This window comes from Bufo gargarizans, chromosome 3, assembly GCF_014858855.1.
Source record: "Bufo gargarizans isolate SCDJY-AF-19 chromosome 3, ASM1485885v1, whole genome shotgun sequence".
In the NCBI taxonomy this organism is placed as follows: Eukaryota; Metazoa; Chordata; class Amphibia; order Anura; family Bufonidae; genus Bufo; species Bufo gargarizans.
The window spans coordinates 262,247,620-262,266,927 of NC_058082.1; the positions used below are offsets into that span (position 1 = coordinate 262,247,620).

Consider the following 19,308-nt stretch of genomic DNA (forward strand, 5'->3'; position numbering starts at 1 on the left):
CTCTGCAGCCTCGAGGTTCCCCACTGGCTCTTGAGGCGATAGACGGCAGACCCCTTCTGCTGCCACACGTGACTCATGAGACCCTTCCAGTGGGGATAGCCATTGGTGCTGTTCACAGAGAGTCGGTCTGTCTCAAGGTGATTTCGTCTCCACACTACTCGGTGGTCTTGGGGTACCCCTGGCTCCAGAAGCATAATCCGACTTTCGATTGGAGATCGGCCGAGATCCTCTCGTGGTCACCGCAGTGTGGGGCTAGTTGCATCCATGGGCCTGTCAAGTTGCTGTGTACTTCCTCGGACTCTCTGTTGCCTCCTGAATACGAAGAGTACCGGGATGTATTCGATAAGGTGCGCGCGGTTGCCCTACCTCCGCACCGCCCATACGATTGTGCCATAGAGTTACAATCTGGTGCCGTTCCTCCTCGTGGCAAAGTCTATCCACTGTCGGTAGCGGAGAATGAGGCCATGGAGGAGTACGTGAGGGAGGCGCTTTCACGCGGACACATTCGCAAATCCTCGTCCCCGGCAGGGGCTGGATTTTTCTTTGTGAAAAAGAAGGGCGGTGAGTTGAGGCCTTGCATCGATTACAGGGGTCTCAATCGCATCACGATCAAGAACGCTTACCCGATACCCTTGATTTCCGAGCTGTTCGATCGCCTCAAAGGGGCCACGGTCTTTACCAAACTCGACCTGAGGGCGGCATATAACCTGGTAAGGATCAAGGCGGGCGATGAGTGGAAGACCGCGTTTAACACCAGGACCGGTCATTATGAATCCTTGGTTATGCCCTTTGGGTTGTGCAATGCGCCCGCAGTCTTCCAGGAATTCATCAACGATGTTTTCCGTGACCTGTTGCAGCAGTGTGTGGTGGTCTATTTGGATGACATCTTGGTATATTCTGAATCCATGGAGGCCCACATTATGGATGTCAGACGAGTGTTGCAACGGTTACGAGAGAACAGGCTGTTCGGTAAGCTTGAGAAATGCGAATTTCACCGATCCCAGGTAACCTTCTTAGGTTACATCATTTCCGCTGAGGGGTTCTCCATGGATCCTGAGAAGGTTTCGGCTGTCTTACAGTGGCCCCAGCCCAGTGGTCTCCGTGCCCTGCAGCGCTTTTTGGGCTTCGCCAATTATTATCGGAAGTTCATCAGGGACTTTTCTATGCTAGCCAAGCCTCTCACGGATCTGACCAGGAAGGGCCGTAATTTCCAGGTCTGGCCGCTCGAGGCCATCCGAGCTTTTGAGGCTCTAAAGTCCGCCTTTGTGTCGGCTCCGATTCTGTCGCATCCCAACCCTGGGTTGCCTTTTGTCCTCGAGGTGGACGCGTCTGAGACGGGAGTAGGCGCCCTTCTGTCTCAGCGTAGAACACCAGAGGGTCCTCTGCTTCCTTGTGGGTTTTACTCCCGGAAACTGTCTTCCGCGGAGTGCAACTATCAGATTGGTGACAGGGAGTTATTGGCCATCGTGCAGGCCCTTAAAGAATGGAGGCACTTGCTCGAGGGTTCGGTGGTTCCGGTTCTCATCCTGACGGACCACAAGAATCTGACCTACCTTTCTGAGGCCAAGAGATTGACACCACGTCAGGCCAGATGGGCTCTGTTCTTGTCACGTTTTAATTACGTGGTCTCCTACCTACCCGGTTCCAAGAACATCAGAGCGGATGCCTTATCACGGCAGTACTCCGAGCTGTCCGGGGAGGAGTCGATTCCGACTTCGGTCATACCTCCGAATCAGATCCTGGCCGCCATTCGCACCAGCCTGACCTCTCCCCTGGGTGAGCAGATTTTGGCGGCTCAATCTGGTGCTCCCTCTGGGAGACCCAACGGCAGGTGTTTTGTGCCTGAGGAGTTGCGCACTCGGTTGTTGCGAACCTACCATAACTCCAAGGCCGCGGGGCATCCTGGAAAGAATCAGCTGTCCTGGGCTGTTTCACGTCTGTTCTGGTGGCCTTCTCTACGTTCCGACATCGCCGCATATGTAGCGGCATGCTCCATTTGTGCCCAGAGTAAGTCCCCTCGGCACCTTCCGTTGGGCCTTTTGCAACCCATAGCCACCGGGGAGCGCCCATGGTCACACCTGGGGATGGATTTCATTGTGGACCTCCCTGCATCCCGAGGCCATACAGTCATTCTCATGATTGTGGATCGGTTTTCCAAAATGTGCCACTGTGTTCCTCTCAAGAAGTTACCCTCTGCACAAGAGTTGGCCACGATTTTCGCCAGGGAGGTCTTCCGGTTGCACGGTTTGCCCAAGGAGATTGTGTCGGATCGGGGGAGTCAGTTTGTGTCCAGGTTCTGGCGCGCCTTTTGCTCCCAGTTGGGGATTCATCTCTCTTTCTCCTCGGCCTACCACCCTCAGTCCAATGGGGCCGCAGAACGATCCAATCAGGCCTTGGAGCAATTCCTTCGTTGCTATGTCTCCGATCACCAAGACAATTGGGTTGACCTCCTGCCTTGGGCTGAGTTTGCCAGGAACACGGCGGTGAACTCTTCCTCTGGGACGTCTCCCTTCATGGCCAATTATGGGTTCCAACCTGCCGTGTTACCGGAGGTATTCTCTCCCCAGGATATTCCGGCTGTGGAGGATCACCTTTCCGTCCTACGTGCTTCTTGGGTACAGATCCAGAGGTCCCTTGAGGTCTCTGCGCAGCGCCAGAGACTCCAGGCTGATCGCAGACGAGCGCCCGCTCCTTCCTACCAGGTCGGAGACCGTGTATGGTTGTCCACCCGCAACCTCAACCTTCGAGTGCCCACTCCCAAGCTGGCGCCTCGCTTTGTTGGTCCCTTCCGAGTGCTTCGCAGGGTAAACCCGGTAGCCTATGCCCTTGCGCTTCCTCCTGGCATGCGGATCTCCAACGTGTTTCATGTCTCCCTGTTGAAGCCATTGGTGTGTAATCGTTTCACTTCCTCGGTTCCTCGGCCCCGTCCGGTCCAAGTGGGCAATCATGAGGAATATGAGGTGAGCAATATCCTGGACTCACGCCTGGTCCGCGGTCGGTTGCAGTTTTTGGTCCATTGGCGTGGTTATGGTCCAGAGGAGCGTTCCTGGGTTCCCTCCGCAGATGTCCATGCTCCTGCTTTGCTCCGAGCCTTCCACGCACGCTTCCCTCAGAAACCGTTCTTTACTCCGCGGAGGAGGGGCCCTTGAGGGGGAGGTACTGTCATGGTCTTACCTTCTTACTGTTCTCCTTCGTTTGACATGTGCTGGCGGCCATCTTGGTTTCTGGGTTTCTTGTAGCCTCCCACCCTGCGGCTTCTCCTTCCCACTGGGAGGAGCTGGATGCCTAGCTCATATATATAGGAGGTCTGTGGCTTCAGTTCCTTGCTTGGTCCTCCTGTGTTCACATGCTTCTAAGACTGCTGCTGCTTCTGGTTCCTGATCCTGGCCTCGTCTGACTACCCCGTTGGTTCCTGATCCCGGCTTCGTCTGACTACCCTGCCTGTTCCTGATCCTGGCTTCGTCTGACTACCCTTCTGGTTCCTGACCTCTGTCTACGCAAGACCCTGCTTCGGTTTAGCCATCCGTTTGGACTTTTGCTTACAGCTTTATTTTCAATAAAGCCTTCTTATTTCCACTTATCTCTTGTTGTACGTCTGGTTCATGGTTCCATGACATGGACAGATGAGATTAAGTTCTCCTGCAAAATGTCTTGATAAACTTGGGAATTCATTTTTCCTTCGATGATAGCAATCTGTCCAGGCCCTGATGCAGCAAAGCAGCCCCAAACCATGATGCCCCCACCACCATACTTCACAGTTGGGATGAGGTTTTGATGTTGGTGTGCTGTGCCTCTTTTTCTCCACACATAGTGTTGTGTGTTTCTTCCAAACAACTCAACTTTGGTTTCATCTGTCCACAGAATATTTTGCCAGTACTGCTGTGGAACATCTAGGTGCTCTTGTGCAAACGTGCAGCAATGTTTTTTGGGACAGCAGTGGCTTCCTCTGTGGTATCCTCCCATTAAATCCATTCTTGTTTAGTGTTTTACGTATAGTAGATTCGCTAACAGGGATGTCAGCATATGCCAGAGACTTGTGTAAGTCTTTAGCTGACACTCTAGGATTCTTCTTTACCTCATTGAGCAGTCTGCGCTGTGCTCTTGCAGTCATCTTTACAGGATGGCCACTCCTAGGGAGAGTAGCAGCAGTGCTGACCTTTCTCCATTTATAGACAATTTGTCTTACCATGGACTGATGAACAGCAAGGCTTTTGGAGATACTTTTATAACCATTTCCAGCTTTATGCAAGTCAACAATTCTTAATTGTAGGTCTTCTGAGAGCTATTTTGTGCAAGGCATCATTCACATCAGGCAATGCTTCTTGTGAAAAGCAAACCCAGAACTAGTGTGTGTTTTTTATAGGGCAGTGCAGCTGAAACCAACACCCCCAATCTCATCTCATTGATTGGACTCCAGTTGGCTGACACCTCACTCCAATTAGCTCTTGGAGATGTCATCAGTCTAGGGGGTTCATATACTTTTTCCACCTGCACTGTGAATTTTTACATGGTGTGTTCAATAAAAACATGGTAACATTTCATTCTTTGTGTGTTATTAGTTTAAGCAGACTGTGATTGTCTATTGTTGTGACTTAGATGAAGATCAGATCCCATTTTATGACCAATTTGTGCAGAAATCTAAATCATTCCAAAGGGTTCACATACTTTTTCTTGCAACTGTATATATATATATATATATATATATATATATATATATATATAATAGAAAAATAGACAGCACTTCCAAAAATATAAAAATGTGAAAAATGTATTTACCCATGTAGTACAATACAATACATATATAAAATTTATTTTTAACGGCCATGAAAAACGGATGCAAAACAGGCATTAGAAACATACAGTGTGTCCTTTTTAACAGCCGTTTTTTTCACGCTCATGTGCATATAGCCAAAGTCAAGCTGAATCATGGCTTGTCTTTTTGCAGACCAAGTTGTAGTTTTTATTGGTACCATTTTGGGGTACATATAATTTATACATGAACTTTGATTACAATTTTCTTAGCAAAAAATGAAAATAAAACTATACTGATACACTGATTTTTGCACTTTGTGCAATATGGTTAAATTAATGTGTAACCTTACTTTGCTTCTTTTTTTTTTTTTTTTCAATAAGTTTCTTTAAAGAGAACCTATTATCAATTTTATGCTGAACTCACCAATGACAGTATAAAGTAGTGACAGACGCTCTGATATCAGCGGTGTGTCACTCATGAGCTAAAAGTAGGCCTGGAAGAGTCAAATCTACCTGAGAAGAGTCCTGGTTATTATAATCTCCTGCTCTCCTCGCCCATCTGCTGATGATTGGCAGTTCTCTCCTTACTTTTCTCCCTAGCAGAAAATTGCCAATCATCAGCAGATGGGCGAGAGAGCAGGAGATTATAATAGCCAGGACTCTTCTCAGGTAGATGTGACTCTTCTCAAGGCCTGAGCTGCAATGATTATGATTCTGGTTCTCAGCAACCACTTACATTTAGCTCATGAGTGACACACCGCGGAAATCAGCAGTTCTGAGGGAGAGCAGCATAAAGTTAATGACAGGTTTCCTTTGATTTTATTTACTTATTTATTTCGAGGGGGGGCGAGCTTTTTTCACACAGGTACAGCTCCTCTGCTCTTGCCATCCACTGGTTGTAGCATTATGTCCTATTAAATACACCAACAGAATGTAATGGTGCATCTATTTGCACGAAGGAGTAACCAATAGTCTCTAGTAATCTCTTCACAATCACTGGGGAATAGCTACATATTCAGTTATATTCATCATATGATCATTATTTTAAAGTATCATTTGCTTACCGTCCACATTTATTTTGCTGACAAGCTCAGGAGGCAGGAGTGGTGCTATAAGCTGTGGCCTGTTATGGGAAATGCAAACAAGAAATGTACACTTTTTTCTCAAATCTTATTTTCCTAAGGCTAATTATTTTCATATTTGTTTTTCAAATGACACAGGGTTGCATGTACCTCTGTAAGTAATTTAACCTAAGGCATTAAAGGGGTTTTCCATTTATTCAATACTGATGACCTATCCTCACAGGTCCGACTCCTGGGACCCCTTGAAGATCAGCTGTTTGAAGTGGCCATGGCGCTTTGGTGAGTGCTGTAGCCTCCTCCTTATATCCATTGAATAATGGCTGTTTGATATTGCGGTTCAGCAACATTCACTTCAATGGGACTGAGCTGTGTCTAAGCCAATGAACCTGATGTCACTGGCCTTGGAAAGGGTCGCAGCGATCTTCCAACAGCTGATGAACCCTGGCCGATCAGAAACCGATAACCTATCCTGAGGACAAGTCATCTGTTTTAAACATTTAGAAAACAACACCCCTTTAGCAATTTCAAGTATGTTCGTATAGCCATCTCTTAGAATACTATTTTATTTGGGAAGTACGTGCAGTAGGTGATATAACTGACCATTTGAACCACTGTATAAAATGTATTATTGAGGAAACTACTTACTTCTTAACAACAAACTTAATTTTGGTACTTCCCCTTACAATCCTCTCTAGACGAGGGATTCCAAACCATGTGGGGCTCCGGAATGGAATTCCTTCTGGTAATCCCTCCACATAGAGAAACTCTGGATTAGATTCAAACACTGGATATGGGACCTTTACTTCTTCTGAGAGTCCCAGTGCTTGTGCTGTAATGAAAGAGAAGGGAGAAATAATACAATCTCAGATATACCTGCTATATACTCACCTAGTACCGCATTCACTAGGTTTATTAAGCTAGCAATCCTCCTTATAGAATGTGCATATACATTACTAGGTGGGAAGACAACTTGATGGCACTGAAGAAACCACAGAATGGTACATGGTCATATATTTTCATTCGTCGACTCTACACAATACCCCTGACAGTAGAAATTGTTTAGCAAGTTCTGCCCGCAGTATGAGCGTACCCCCATCTGAGGTTGTAGAGTGTGAGAGATAGGTTTTTATATATAATGTGTAAATCCTGTAAAATTCATTCTTGACCACAAGAGGGCAGCTAATTAGCTATGTGAGCCACATGAACATTCTCTTTGTTTTAACTCCTTAAGGAGTGACGAGTGTCACTATATGTGGTGATAACTTTAAAACGCTTTGACTTATCCAGGCCATTCTGAGACAGTTTTTTCGTCACATATTGTACTTCATGACACTGGTAAAATGGAGTAAAAAAACTAAACATTTTTATCTATAAAAAAAATACCCAATTTGCCAAAAATTTGAAAATTTCCAAGTTTCAATTTCTCTACTTCTATAATACACAGTAATACCTACAAAAATAGTTATTACTTTACATTCCCCATATGTCTACTTCATGTTTGGATCATTTTGGGAATTACATTTTATTTTTTTGGGGATGTTACAAGGCATAGATGTTTAGAGGAAAATCTTGAATTTTTTCAGACATTTTCAAAAACCTACTTTTCAAGGACCAGTCCAGATCTGAAGTCACTTTGTGGGGCTTACATAATAGAAACCAACCAAAAATGACACCATTCTAGAAACTACACCCCTCAAGGTAAACCCTTTAGGTGTTCCACAATTATTGGAAAATAGAGATACAATTTCAAAATTTTTTCGTGTTACAAAGCAAGGGTTAACAGCCAAACAAAACTCAATATTTATGGCTCTGATTCTGTAGTTTACAGAAACACCCCATATGTGGTCATAAACCGCTGTACGGGCACACAGCAGGGCGCAGAAGGAAAGGAATGCCATACGGTTTTTGGAAGGCAGATTTTGCTGGACTGGTTTTTTGACACCATGTCCCATTTGAAGCCCCCCTGATGCACCTCTAGAGTAGAAACTCCCAAAAAGTGACCCCATTTTAGAAACTACGGGATAGGGTGGCAGTTTTGTTGGTACTATTTTAGGGTACATATGATTTTTGGTTGCTCTATATTACACTTTTTGTGAGGCAAGGTAACAAGAAATAGCTGTTTTGGCACTGTTTTTTTTTATTTTTATTTTTTATTTACAACATTCATCTGACAGGTTAGCTCATGTGGTATTTTTATAGACCAGGTTGTCACGGACGCGGCGATACCTAATATGTATACTTCTTTTTATTTATGTAAGTTTTACACAATGATTTCATTTTTGAAACAAAAAAAAATCATGTTTTAGTGTTTCCATAGTCTGAGAGTCATAGTTTTTTTTTCAGTTTTTGGGCGATAATCTTGGGTAGTGTATGATTTTTGCGGGATAAGATGATGGTTTGATTGGCACTATTTTGGGGTGCGTATGACTTTTTGATCGCTTGCTATTACACTTTTTGTGATGTAAGGTGACAAAAAATTATAGTTTTTTTACACCATTTTTTTTTTTACAGTATTCACCTGAGGGGTTAGGTCATGTGATATTTTTATAGAGCAGGTTATTACGGATGCGGCGATACCTAATATGTATACTTTTTTATTTATGTAAGTTTTACATAATAATATCGTTTTTGAAACAAACAAAAAAATCATGCTTTAGTGTATCCATATTCTGAGAGCCATAGTTTTTTCAGTTTTTGGGCGATTATCTTAGGTAGGGTCTCATTTCTTGCAGGATGAGATGATGGTTTAATTGGCACTATTTTGGGGTGCATATGACTTTTTAATCGCTTGCTGTTGTACTTTTTGTGATGTAAGGTGACACATTTCTTTTATTTTTTACGGTGTTCATCTGAGGGGTTAGGTCATATGATAGGTTTATAGAGCCGGTCGATACGGACACATTTTTAATTCACATACTGCTCTGTGGTGGAATGCATGATATGCTCATCTGCACTTTAAGGTTCATTGGCTCACCCAGTCAACAATTTAAAAGGGAAATTCGTCAAACTAATCATCTAATATATTATAGATACACGTCACACTAATCTTTTAGCCAAACAAATGTTCTGATTTATCATAGATACATGTGATAAGCTCACATTGATGAGGTCTAAGCTTGGACCATCCCGGAGTTCAAGAAATCAGAGTCTAAAGGGGTTTCTCCGGGATCTGAAGAACAGGCTTAGGCCTCTTTTTAGGCAATGTGAGATCACTAAGGCCCTTCCTAGGCCATGTGATGTCATTTTCATCAGTCACATGGCCTAGGCACTGCTCAGCCCCATTTAAGTGAACAAGTGAATAGGGCTGAGCTGCAATACCAAGCACAGCCTCTATATAATGTACAGCTCAGCACAACCTCTCTATAATGTACAGCTCAGCACAGCCTCTATATAATGTACAGCTCAGCACTTGGTAAGCTGTAAGGAATGCCGCGGCCCCCTTAAGCAAATGATCAGCAAGGGTGCCGGGAATCGTCCCCCCACTGATTTCATATTAATATGTAAATCCCAGAGAAAGTATTTAATATTGTGCTCAAGCCTCTTTGGCATTGCTTAGGGTACTTTCACACTAGCGGGAGGGAATTCCGGCAGGCTGTTCCAGCAAGTGAACAGCTTGTCGGATCCGGTCCTGCCGTCCATCCCCATTTACTATAAAGGGGGCGGGGGCAGGGTTCCGATGGCAGCATGGCAACGCACGCGAGAGGCAGCCTGGCTAAAAGTACTGCAAGCACTATGCCGCTTCCTGTCCTGTCCTGGTGTTCATTTGACCTCCGAGGCTGGGGGAGTTCAGGAGCTGACCAGGTCCATAGACCTCGATCAGCCCTGCACTGAGGCTGTACAGTATAGTATTATGCTGTACAGCCTCTCTGGGGCGTGTATTTCCACCGTAACTTGGGGGTATAAATTTAGTTAAATGTCCTCCAGAGGTCTTGTATGACCTTATGGGGGACCAAAACTCTAAAACAAAAAAAAAAAATAATAATAGTGTTTTGGAAAAAAAAAAGTTTCACATTTAAAAAAAAATATATAAAATTCCCCCCAAATCCGTTATTTAAAAAATTGTAAAAATAGAAGAAAAAAATAAAATAGACATATTTGGTATCAGCGCGTCCGCAATGACCGGCTCTAATATATATCATATGATCTACCCCATCAGGTGAATGCCGCAATTTTTTTTTATAAACATTGCGCCTAAACAGATTTTTTTGTGAGCTCACCTCCCTAAAAACATAATGGTAATCAATCAAAAGGTTGTATGTACCCCAAAATGGTAGCAATAAAAACATCACCTCATCCCGCAAAAAATGAGCCCCCCACACCATAGCCAGAAAAATAAAAAATATGGCTCTAAGAAAATTGCAACACAAAAACATATTTTTTTCTGAAAATGCTCTTATTGTATAAAACGTAAAAAAAAAATAGACATATTTGGTATCGCCACGTCCATAACAATTGGCTCTACAAAAATATCACATGATCCAGCCCTCAAGTGAACGGTGTAAAAAAAACAAATACAAATTATGCCAAAACTGCTTTTTTTAGTCACCTCACAAAAATCAATCAAAAAGTCGTATGTACCCCAAAATGGTAGCAATAATAACATCACCTCGTCCCACAAAAAAAGCCCTCACACGAGACTATAGCCATAAAAATTAAAAACATAATTTTTTTCCTAAAAATGTTTTTATTTTGTAAAACGTAAAATAAATAAAAAAACTAGACAAATTTGGTATCGTTGCATCCGTAATGACCGGATCTATAAAAATATCACATAAACTACCCCATCAAGTAAATGGTATAAAAAACCTCCAAAAAAATGAGATAAAAAGAAACCAGAAAGCCAAATGTACCCCAAAATTGTGCCAATAAAAACTACAGCTTGTCCAGCACAAAATAAGCCCTCATGCAGCTCATTCAACAAAAGAAAAATACATATATAGTCAGGTCCATAAACATTGGGACATCGACACAATTCTAACATTTTTGGCTCTATACACCACCACAATGGATTTGAAATTAAACAAACAAGATGTGCTTTAACTGCAGACTGTCAGCTTTAATTTGAGGGTATTTACATCCAAATGAGGTGAACGGTGTAGGAATTACAACAGTTTGTATACGTGCCTCCCACTTGTTAAGAGACCAAAAGTAATGGGACAATTGGCTTCTCAGCTGTTCCATGGCCAGGTGTGTGTTATTCCCTCATTATACCAATTCCAATCAGCAGATAAAAGGTCCAGAGTTCATTTCAAGTGTGTTATTGCATAATCTGTTGCTGTCAACGTTCAAGATGAGATCCAAAGAGCTGCCACTATCAGTGAAGCAAACCATTATTAGGTTGAAAAAAAAAAAAACAAGCCCATCAGAGAATTAGCAAAAACATTAGGCGTGGCCAAAACAACTGTTTGGAACATTCTTAAAAAGGAGGATTGCACCGGTGAGGTCAGCAACACCAAAAGACCCGGAAGACCACGGAAAACAACTGTGGTGGATGACCGAAGAATTCTTTCCCTGGTGAAAAGAAAACACCCTTCACAACAGTTGGCCAGATCAAGAACACTCTCCAGGAGGTAGGTGTATGTGTGTCAAAGTCAACAATCAAGAGAAGACTTCACCAGAGTGAATACAAAGGGTTCACCACAAGATGTAAACCATTGGTGAGCCTCAAAAACAGGAAGGCCAGATTAGAGTTTGCCAAACGACATTTAAAAATGCCTTCACAGTTCTGGAACACCATCCTATGGACAGATGAGACCAAGATCAACTTGTACCAGAGTGATGAGAAGAGTATGGAGAAGGAAAAGAACTGCTCATGATCCTAAGCATACCACCTCATCAGTGAAGCATGGTGGTGGTAGTGTCATGGCGTGGGCATGTATGGCTGCCAATGGTACTGGTTCTCTTGTATTTATTGATGATGTGAGTGCTGACAAAAGCAGCAGGATGAATTCTGAAGTGTTTCGGGCAATATTATCTGCTCATATTCAGCCAAATGCTTCAGAACTTATTGGACGGCGCTTCACAGTGCAGATGGACAATGACCCAAAGCATACTGCAAAAGCAACCAAAGAGTTTTTTAAGGGAAAGAAGTGGAATGTTATGCAATGGCCAAATCAATCACCTGACCTGAATCCGATTGAGCATGCATTTTACTTGCTGAAGACAAAACCGAAGGGAAAATGCCCCAAGAACAAGCAGGAACTGAAGACAGTTGCAGTAGAGGCCTGGCAGAGCATCACCAGGGATGAAACACAGCGTCTGGTGATGTCTATGCGTTCCAGACTTCAGGCTGTAATGGACTGCAAAGGATTTGCAACCAAGTATTAAAAAGTGAAAGTTTGATTTATGATTATTATTATGTCCCATTACTTTTGGTTCCTTAACAAGTGGGAGGCACATATGCAACCAGATCAGAAAGCATAATAATGCCTACTCTTTGGACTATTTTTATTGCCCAATTGGCCTAGTCCTATGTTCTTCCTGCCATATAGAAATACATACATACATATATATTTTTTTATATTCCAAGATCGATATATTCTCAGATCTTGTCTCCACCTCTATCCCTGTTTCTGTATTGGGATAATCTTCCCTAACAAGCCACACACCTATTCAATTCCCAAATTAACTTTAATTGATTGATTGAACCCTCAATTGCTGACCCAATAAATATCACGCAAACGATATGAATCCTCCACTTTACTGGTGAAGGGACAAAGCAGAGTCCCGAACCGCGTTTAAGAGTGTGGAGGATCACTGCGAACTAACGTTTTAATATCAAGAATCTTCCAATTAGGAGCGTTCCATATATTTAATAACCTTATTCAAACAGACCATCGGATCCCGATCACATGACTATTCCCCTGGTCACGTGTCTTCATTACGTCACCTACCAGATGCGCAACACGCACTCAGGAACCACGAGGGACGCCGCGAGCCAGAGAGCCGAATTACGCTTACAACCTGCCCGGGACACCTACAGACAGACGACACCCCTGGTCGGTGGGTAAGTGATTTCTGAACCAAAGACAGTGCGGGACTCAGGTTCCGAACACCAGTCCCCCCACAGTACTTTTCTCTGCCTGCAAGGATAATATACAAAAGCCATCATATGTGACTATATATTGAGAAGTCAACCTTATATTGTCTTGCAGCGAGACCGCTCTTTTTTTAGGACCCCCACCACTGTTAGTCCCACAAAAAAAGGGACCACTCTACTGCACCTGTGAAGAAAGGATTATTTAACAGACATCCCACAGATGTACTATCCATTTTATGGTTAACACAGCCACCTATTTTCCCCATATTTTTCATCTAACTTTTCAATTTTATTTGTATCTATTTTAATCATCTACACAGACTCATATGAACTTGACCCATTAAGACATTCACCCAAGATTGGTACCAGCCACATACCTCACATTTTTCCCCAATCCGGTACACATATCTAGTGTCCGGAGGTTTCACCAACACCACTCATTTTTCACTCTACGTCACTCCTCTGTCCAAAGGACTTCTAATCTTACATCAGATTTTTATTTTAATTTAGCTATATTTAAAATAAAACCATTTATCCAATCCCAAATACGAATGTGCCTGCTACCTTCTGTACTATAAAAAATAGAAAAAGTTATTGCTCTTAAAAACCATGACAGAAAATGTAATGTGAGAAAATCCAGATGCAGCTCCTTCCCTTCTGAGGCTTGGCGTATCCCCAAATAACAGTTTACAACCACAGTTGGGGTGTTACTGTATTCAGGAGAAAGTGGGTAGTAAATTGTGGGGGGATATTCTCCTGTTATCTTTTGTGAAAAAGAAAGTTAGGGCCTAAAGCAGCATTTTCTTGTACAATAAGAACAACTGAACTACCTTGAACAACTGAACATTCCCGGTCATGTACAAGTTGCAGTAATGTAACCATTGATCCCCCTATACACCTTCTCAACCTTTGGCAATATTGTTGATTCAGAACTGTTCCATTAAAGGGAAAGAAATATTGCAATTTATAGTGAGTTACGGCCATTGACTCTATATGGGCCGAATCTAAATATTACCTTACATAATTACCTATATGAATTACATCAGATGATATTATTGAACACTACCTACGCATTAATTATAATACAGCAGGCTGATAATGCCTAAACATCAGAATATAGGTGGATAAAAATTCCTTTCTATACTCAACAAATTTTATGTATTCAATGGGTAACTATATGTACTCAGCGTGAACTTTTATATCCAGCAAAGATTGGAAGTATCCAGCATGAACTGATATATTCTGCAAAGATTGGATGCATTTAGAGTGAACTTATATATTCAGTAAAAGCCTGATATATTCAGCAAAAATCTGATGTACCCAGCGATTAATACAAAAAACTATTTTTCCTTTTTTTTCCTTTTTTCAATTTACAATAATACATTCATAATACTTAGTTTTTTAATCATTCTTTTTTACTTTTATGTATTCAGCAATTATTTAATGTACCCAGCCGAAGATTCCATTTTGCATATGCAATGATTATGTATTCTGTCTATATCTTTTTCCATGAGTACTGAGCTTCACTAGAAGTTATACCTTTATATATTCCTTACAGGTCAAGAATAGGGATAGAGACAGATACACCTTTTTCTCTTTTAATTTTTTTTTTTTATGTTTAAATATTACATTTACTTTTTAATCTGAATACATTTATATTTTTTCTACTTGATAAAACACCAGATAAAAGAGTGCCTTCCTTTCTATAAAATTCATTCTTGTAACTGTTATTGGCGGGGTTGTCGCCATTGGATAGTGCACCTGGTTGCTTGGTTCTTTGCTGGCGGAGCGACCTGCAGTATACATATTATGACTTCAGAACTGAACTGGTCCTTAAAAAAGTTGACTTTGGAAATTTTCCTAAAAATTTCAAAAATTGCTTCTAAAATTCTAAACCTGCTAATGTCCCAAAATAATAAAATTACATTACCAAAATGATGCCAACATAAAGTAGACATATGGGGAATGAATATTTTATGAGGCATCACTATCTGTCTTAAAAGCAGAGAAACTCAAATTTAGAAAACAGTGAATTTTTTCAAATTTTTGTTAACTTTTGGAATTTTTTAATAAATAAAGGTAAAACATATTGACTCCAATTCACCATTAACATGAAGTACAATGTGTCACGAGAAAAAAAATCTCTGAATGGCTTGGATAAGTAAAAGCGTTCCAAAGTTATTACCACATAAAGTGGCACGTCAGATTTGCAAAATTAGGCCTGTTTAGGCAGGGGGTAAATGGCCCAGTCTGGAAGTGGTTAATGTTACTTACAATTTTTATTTTCTTAAATGTGTTCTCCCATATTCACCGATTACTAGTAATAGCAATAATGACAAAGAAACATTAATGACTCATTACTTACCAAATTTTGTGTTAAAGATTTCTTCAACTTGTTTTCTTAATTTAGTAATTCTAACATTCCAGTCTTCTTTTGCTAGAAAAGAGACACACAAAGTGCCTAGTGTATTCCCAATATAAGACTCTGCTTATGTAAGATTTTGCATTATTATAACATTACTACAGGACAATGATGTCATATGTACCTCCTGCATTTGTTCTGCTTTGAACGGATTCTGGCACTGTCTGTGTGAGAAGCTCAGGTCTGTCGAGGAGAGCAAGTGGAATAAAAGAAAAGCAATTATATAGTTAATATTTATAATACTGTATTTACTAGACTCAAGTTCAAAAGAATAAAGTTAATTTGTGACAAGATCAAATGTTAAAGGGTCATCACTAGGGATGAGCGAATCGACTTCGGATGAAACATCCCAAGTTGATTTGCATAAAACTTTGTTTGAATACTGTACCGAGCGAGCGCTCCATACAGTATTAGAATGTATTGGCGCTGATGAGACAAAGTTATTACTCTACAAAGTCTTGCGAGACTTCGCATAATAACTTCAGAAATTAATTTATACAGTAAAAAACCACTTGGACCGAACCAGAGTTCGGGAAACGGTTTTTCACAGTATAAATCAATTTCTGAAGTTATTATGCGAAGTTTCTTAAGACTTCGTGAAGTAATAACTTCGACTCATCGGAGCCAATACATTCTAATATTGTACGGAGCTCCTGCTCCGTACAGTATTGGAACGAAGTTTTATGCAAATTAACTACGAATGTTTCATCCGAAGTCGATTCGCTCAATCTCAAGTCATTACATTTGCAATATGGACATAATGATAGGGTGCTGTTTCTTTTAAATATCTTAGCTTTGGCATTTTGATGTAAATCCACTTTGAAAATGTAACTTTCCATAAGTAAATGTAGGTCGTGTAGTCATCGGGGCGTCTTTTTACACTGCCCGAGTCACGGTGTCACTGCTGCAAGCCTGTCCGTACCAGGGTGATTGACATCTCTCTGGAATCCTGAAGCATCTGAAATCTTATGTATGTTCTGTAAGTACTCTTTCCCTTCACCTTACACAGTAACAATAAGATAATGTGCATACACCAGAAGAGAAGGAGGATTTATGGTGCATGCATGCAAAGTTTCTGAGGTGCCGGGATTCAATCACAGAGAGGTGGGCAGGCTTGCGACAGTGACTCTGTGACTCAGCCAGTATAAGAAGACCTGCATTTGCATATGGAAAGGTAGATTTTCAAAGTAGATTTACATCAAAATGCTGAGGCTGAGAGCTTTAAAAGTCATCAACAATGATTATTATCATTAGATGCATATGGCAAATGTGATGTCAGGTTCACTTTAAAGGGAGTCTGTCACCACATTTGACCATATTAGACAGATCCTATAGCGTTATATGTGCCACCCAGCAGTTAAAAACGGTACCTTTGTTGCATATAACCGAGTCTTCTTTCTGCCAAAAATGAACTTTGAAGATTGTGTAAACGAGCCCTCTCAAGTGCCCAGGGCGGTGTCTCAATCTTCCGAGCCCAAGACCGGACCTCCCTAACGGCTCATAACCCTGCCCTCCTTGTGCCTGTGCCCGCCCGTTTACTCCCCTCCCCTCGCCTTTTCCATTGCGGCTGCGCGGACAAATTCGTAGCCGGCGCATGCGCAGTAGGTGTTGCGATGCCCTGCCAGGACCGGGCATCGCATTGCGCATGCGCCAGCTACGAGACTCGTAGCTGGCGCATGCGCAATGCGATGCCCGGTCCTGGCAGGGCATCGCAATACCTACTGCGCATGCGCCGGCTACGAATTTGTCCGCGCAGCCGCAATGGAAAAGGCGAGGGGAGGGGAGTAAACACTAAAACATACTTAAAATGAATCCAATACAGATTAAATGGTATAGTATTACTGTATTAAGAAAGATAAAAACTTGATGATTCAGGTAGATGTAGGAATAAATCCAGTCCTCTCACAGATGCAGGATGCACAGCTGGGGGGGCTCCAGAGGGCCAAGAAAAACAGCTCCATTTTGCTAGAGACATGGGCTCTCATTTAAATTATAAAGTACTGGGCGGGCTCCGACTCGATTGGTCAGCTCATTCCTCAACTCCGCCCCCCACAGTTCCATGACCAGAGCTAACCACCATTATTGGGTGGCAGCATAAAGTGTCTCCACCAATAGTCCTCGGACACCATGCGTCTCAGGACTCACTTGGAGATACAATCTCCCAGCCCTTATACTTTCCATACCTCTCTTTGAAAAACCAGGGACGGGACTAAGCTGGTAGTGCGCTCCCTGTACATCCATCGTGGAGCGCACAGTCACATGATACAATCCAAGATGGCCGTGCGTTCCACGCACAGTGATTATGGAACGCACAGGCCCAATATCAGCAGGATAGATCAAACTGGAGGCGCAACCACACATCCAAAGGCACAAGAAGCCAGGTTCCCAGTATTTCCCATAGTGCCCCCACCCCCTACTGCACTATAACGGGGGATGTCAGGGGATACCCAGTACTAGACATACACGGGACACCATATGAGGACTATTTTGTGACAATTCATGGTCCCATTTAATGAATAAGTTTCGTACATATGATACTTACTGCACAAGTACATGTATGGCACCGCAGGCAGGGCCGGTGCTACCATAAGGCAGACCAAGCGGTCGCCTTAGGGTGCACCCTGGGGGAGGGCGGAAAAATGTGACATGAAGGGGGAGAAATGTAACATGGGGGTCTGATGGCTGACATTGGGGGCTGATGTCTGACATGGGGTTTTGTTCTGAGGTCTGATTAACATTGAGGGTCTGATTGGGGCTGTGAGCTGAGGTCTGATTAACATTGGGGGTCTGATTGCTGGTCTGACCTGAGGTGTAATAGAAAATATTTTTTTCTTATTATCCTCCTCTAAAACTATCTAAAAGATACCAGGACCACAGAGAGGAGAAGCGAGGGGGGGGGGAGGGGGGGCACCAAAATGTAGCTTCGCTTGTGTTGGCAAAAATCCTTGCACCGGCCCTGACCGCAGGGTACAAATAGGGGAGAGTGACACTACTTTTATTATATGCTGGTTGTTAATACTCTGGTTAGGACAAACCAGGGGGTAAGAAAAATACACATAAACATAACAAGATACTGGATGATAAAAATAAAGGAAAATAAAAAGGGGCAATATAGCATATGCAAAGACCACTCCCATGACAAAACGCATGACTACAATATTATATCAGGTATGGTACTGCAATAGTGGTCAGGTAAAGGACCGTTTTTATATAATTACAAGGATGACGCTTCATGCGTCGATAATTAATTCCGTCTGGTAAAGGAGGTGAAACTAATTATGCACAGAGAAGGGGCAAACCCTCAGATATAACAGGAAAAGGTAAGTCTCTGATTTAGTCCCCCAGGTGACTGAGACCGGAACCTGTATATCCACTCCGTTTCTTTTTGGAGGATTCTACGGTCCCAGTCACCTTTTCTTGGGGAAGGTCTTATCAGTTCCATTGCTGAAAAAGACAGAGACCTAGGATCTCCATCGTGACTTTCCCAGATGGGATTAGCCACGGGAGTATTATTCTTTTTCTTGATATCATTAACATGCTCAAGAATTTGGCGACTAAATTCACTAAATGTTTTCCCCACATAATCCAAGGGACAGGGGCACTGACAAAGGTACACTACCCCTTTGCTCCTACAGTTAATAAAATCCCATACGGTATAGCTTCTATTTGTGGCTGAACATAAAGTGACAATCGAATTTCTAACAAATCAACAGGCTGAGCATGCCCCGCAACAAAAACTACCCAATGGTTGCCTGACTAACCATGTCCCTGCTGGAACTGGGTGTGAAAAGTGGTTATGGACCAAACGGTCCCGCAGGCATCTACCACGTCTGAATGAAAACCTCTTGCCCTAAAGCGGTCATGAAGCTACCTTGAGTAAAACTCTCTGGATCTGAAAAATTTATTTTCATCCTCAAATACTGGCCGAGGGGTATCCCTATTTTTAGGTTCATGGGATGATAACTGTCCCAATGAAGAAAATTATTCATAGCAGTGGTCTTGGGTTGATGGCA

General features: G+C 42.4%; 1 protein-coding gene across 4 annotated transcripts in view; it reads right to left on the bottom strand.

Annotated features, from left to right (window-relative positions):
- Positions 1-19,308, bottom strand: part of GTF2I (general transcription factor IIi) — a 122,527-nt gene that overhangs the window by 40,880 nt on the left and 62,339 nt on the right. For all 4 annotated transcript variants that reach the window (XR_006388222.1, XM_044285216.1, XM_044285214.1 and 1 more), the window contains exons 17-20: positions 15,420-15,478; positions 15,239-15,310; positions 6,480-6,663; positions 5,817-5,875 (exon numbers count right to left, since the gene is read on the bottom strand). Coding sequence is in view for 3 of the 4 variants with exons in the window: in XM_044285216.1 (XP_044141151.1) it covers positions 5,817-5,875; positions 6,480-6,663; positions 15,239-15,310; positions 15,420-15,478 (374 nt within the window). In the remaining variant the exon portion in view is untranslated. The remainder of the gene's footprint in view (positions 1-5,816; positions 5,876-6,479; positions 6,664-15,238; positions 15,311-15,419; positions 15,479-19,308) is intronic.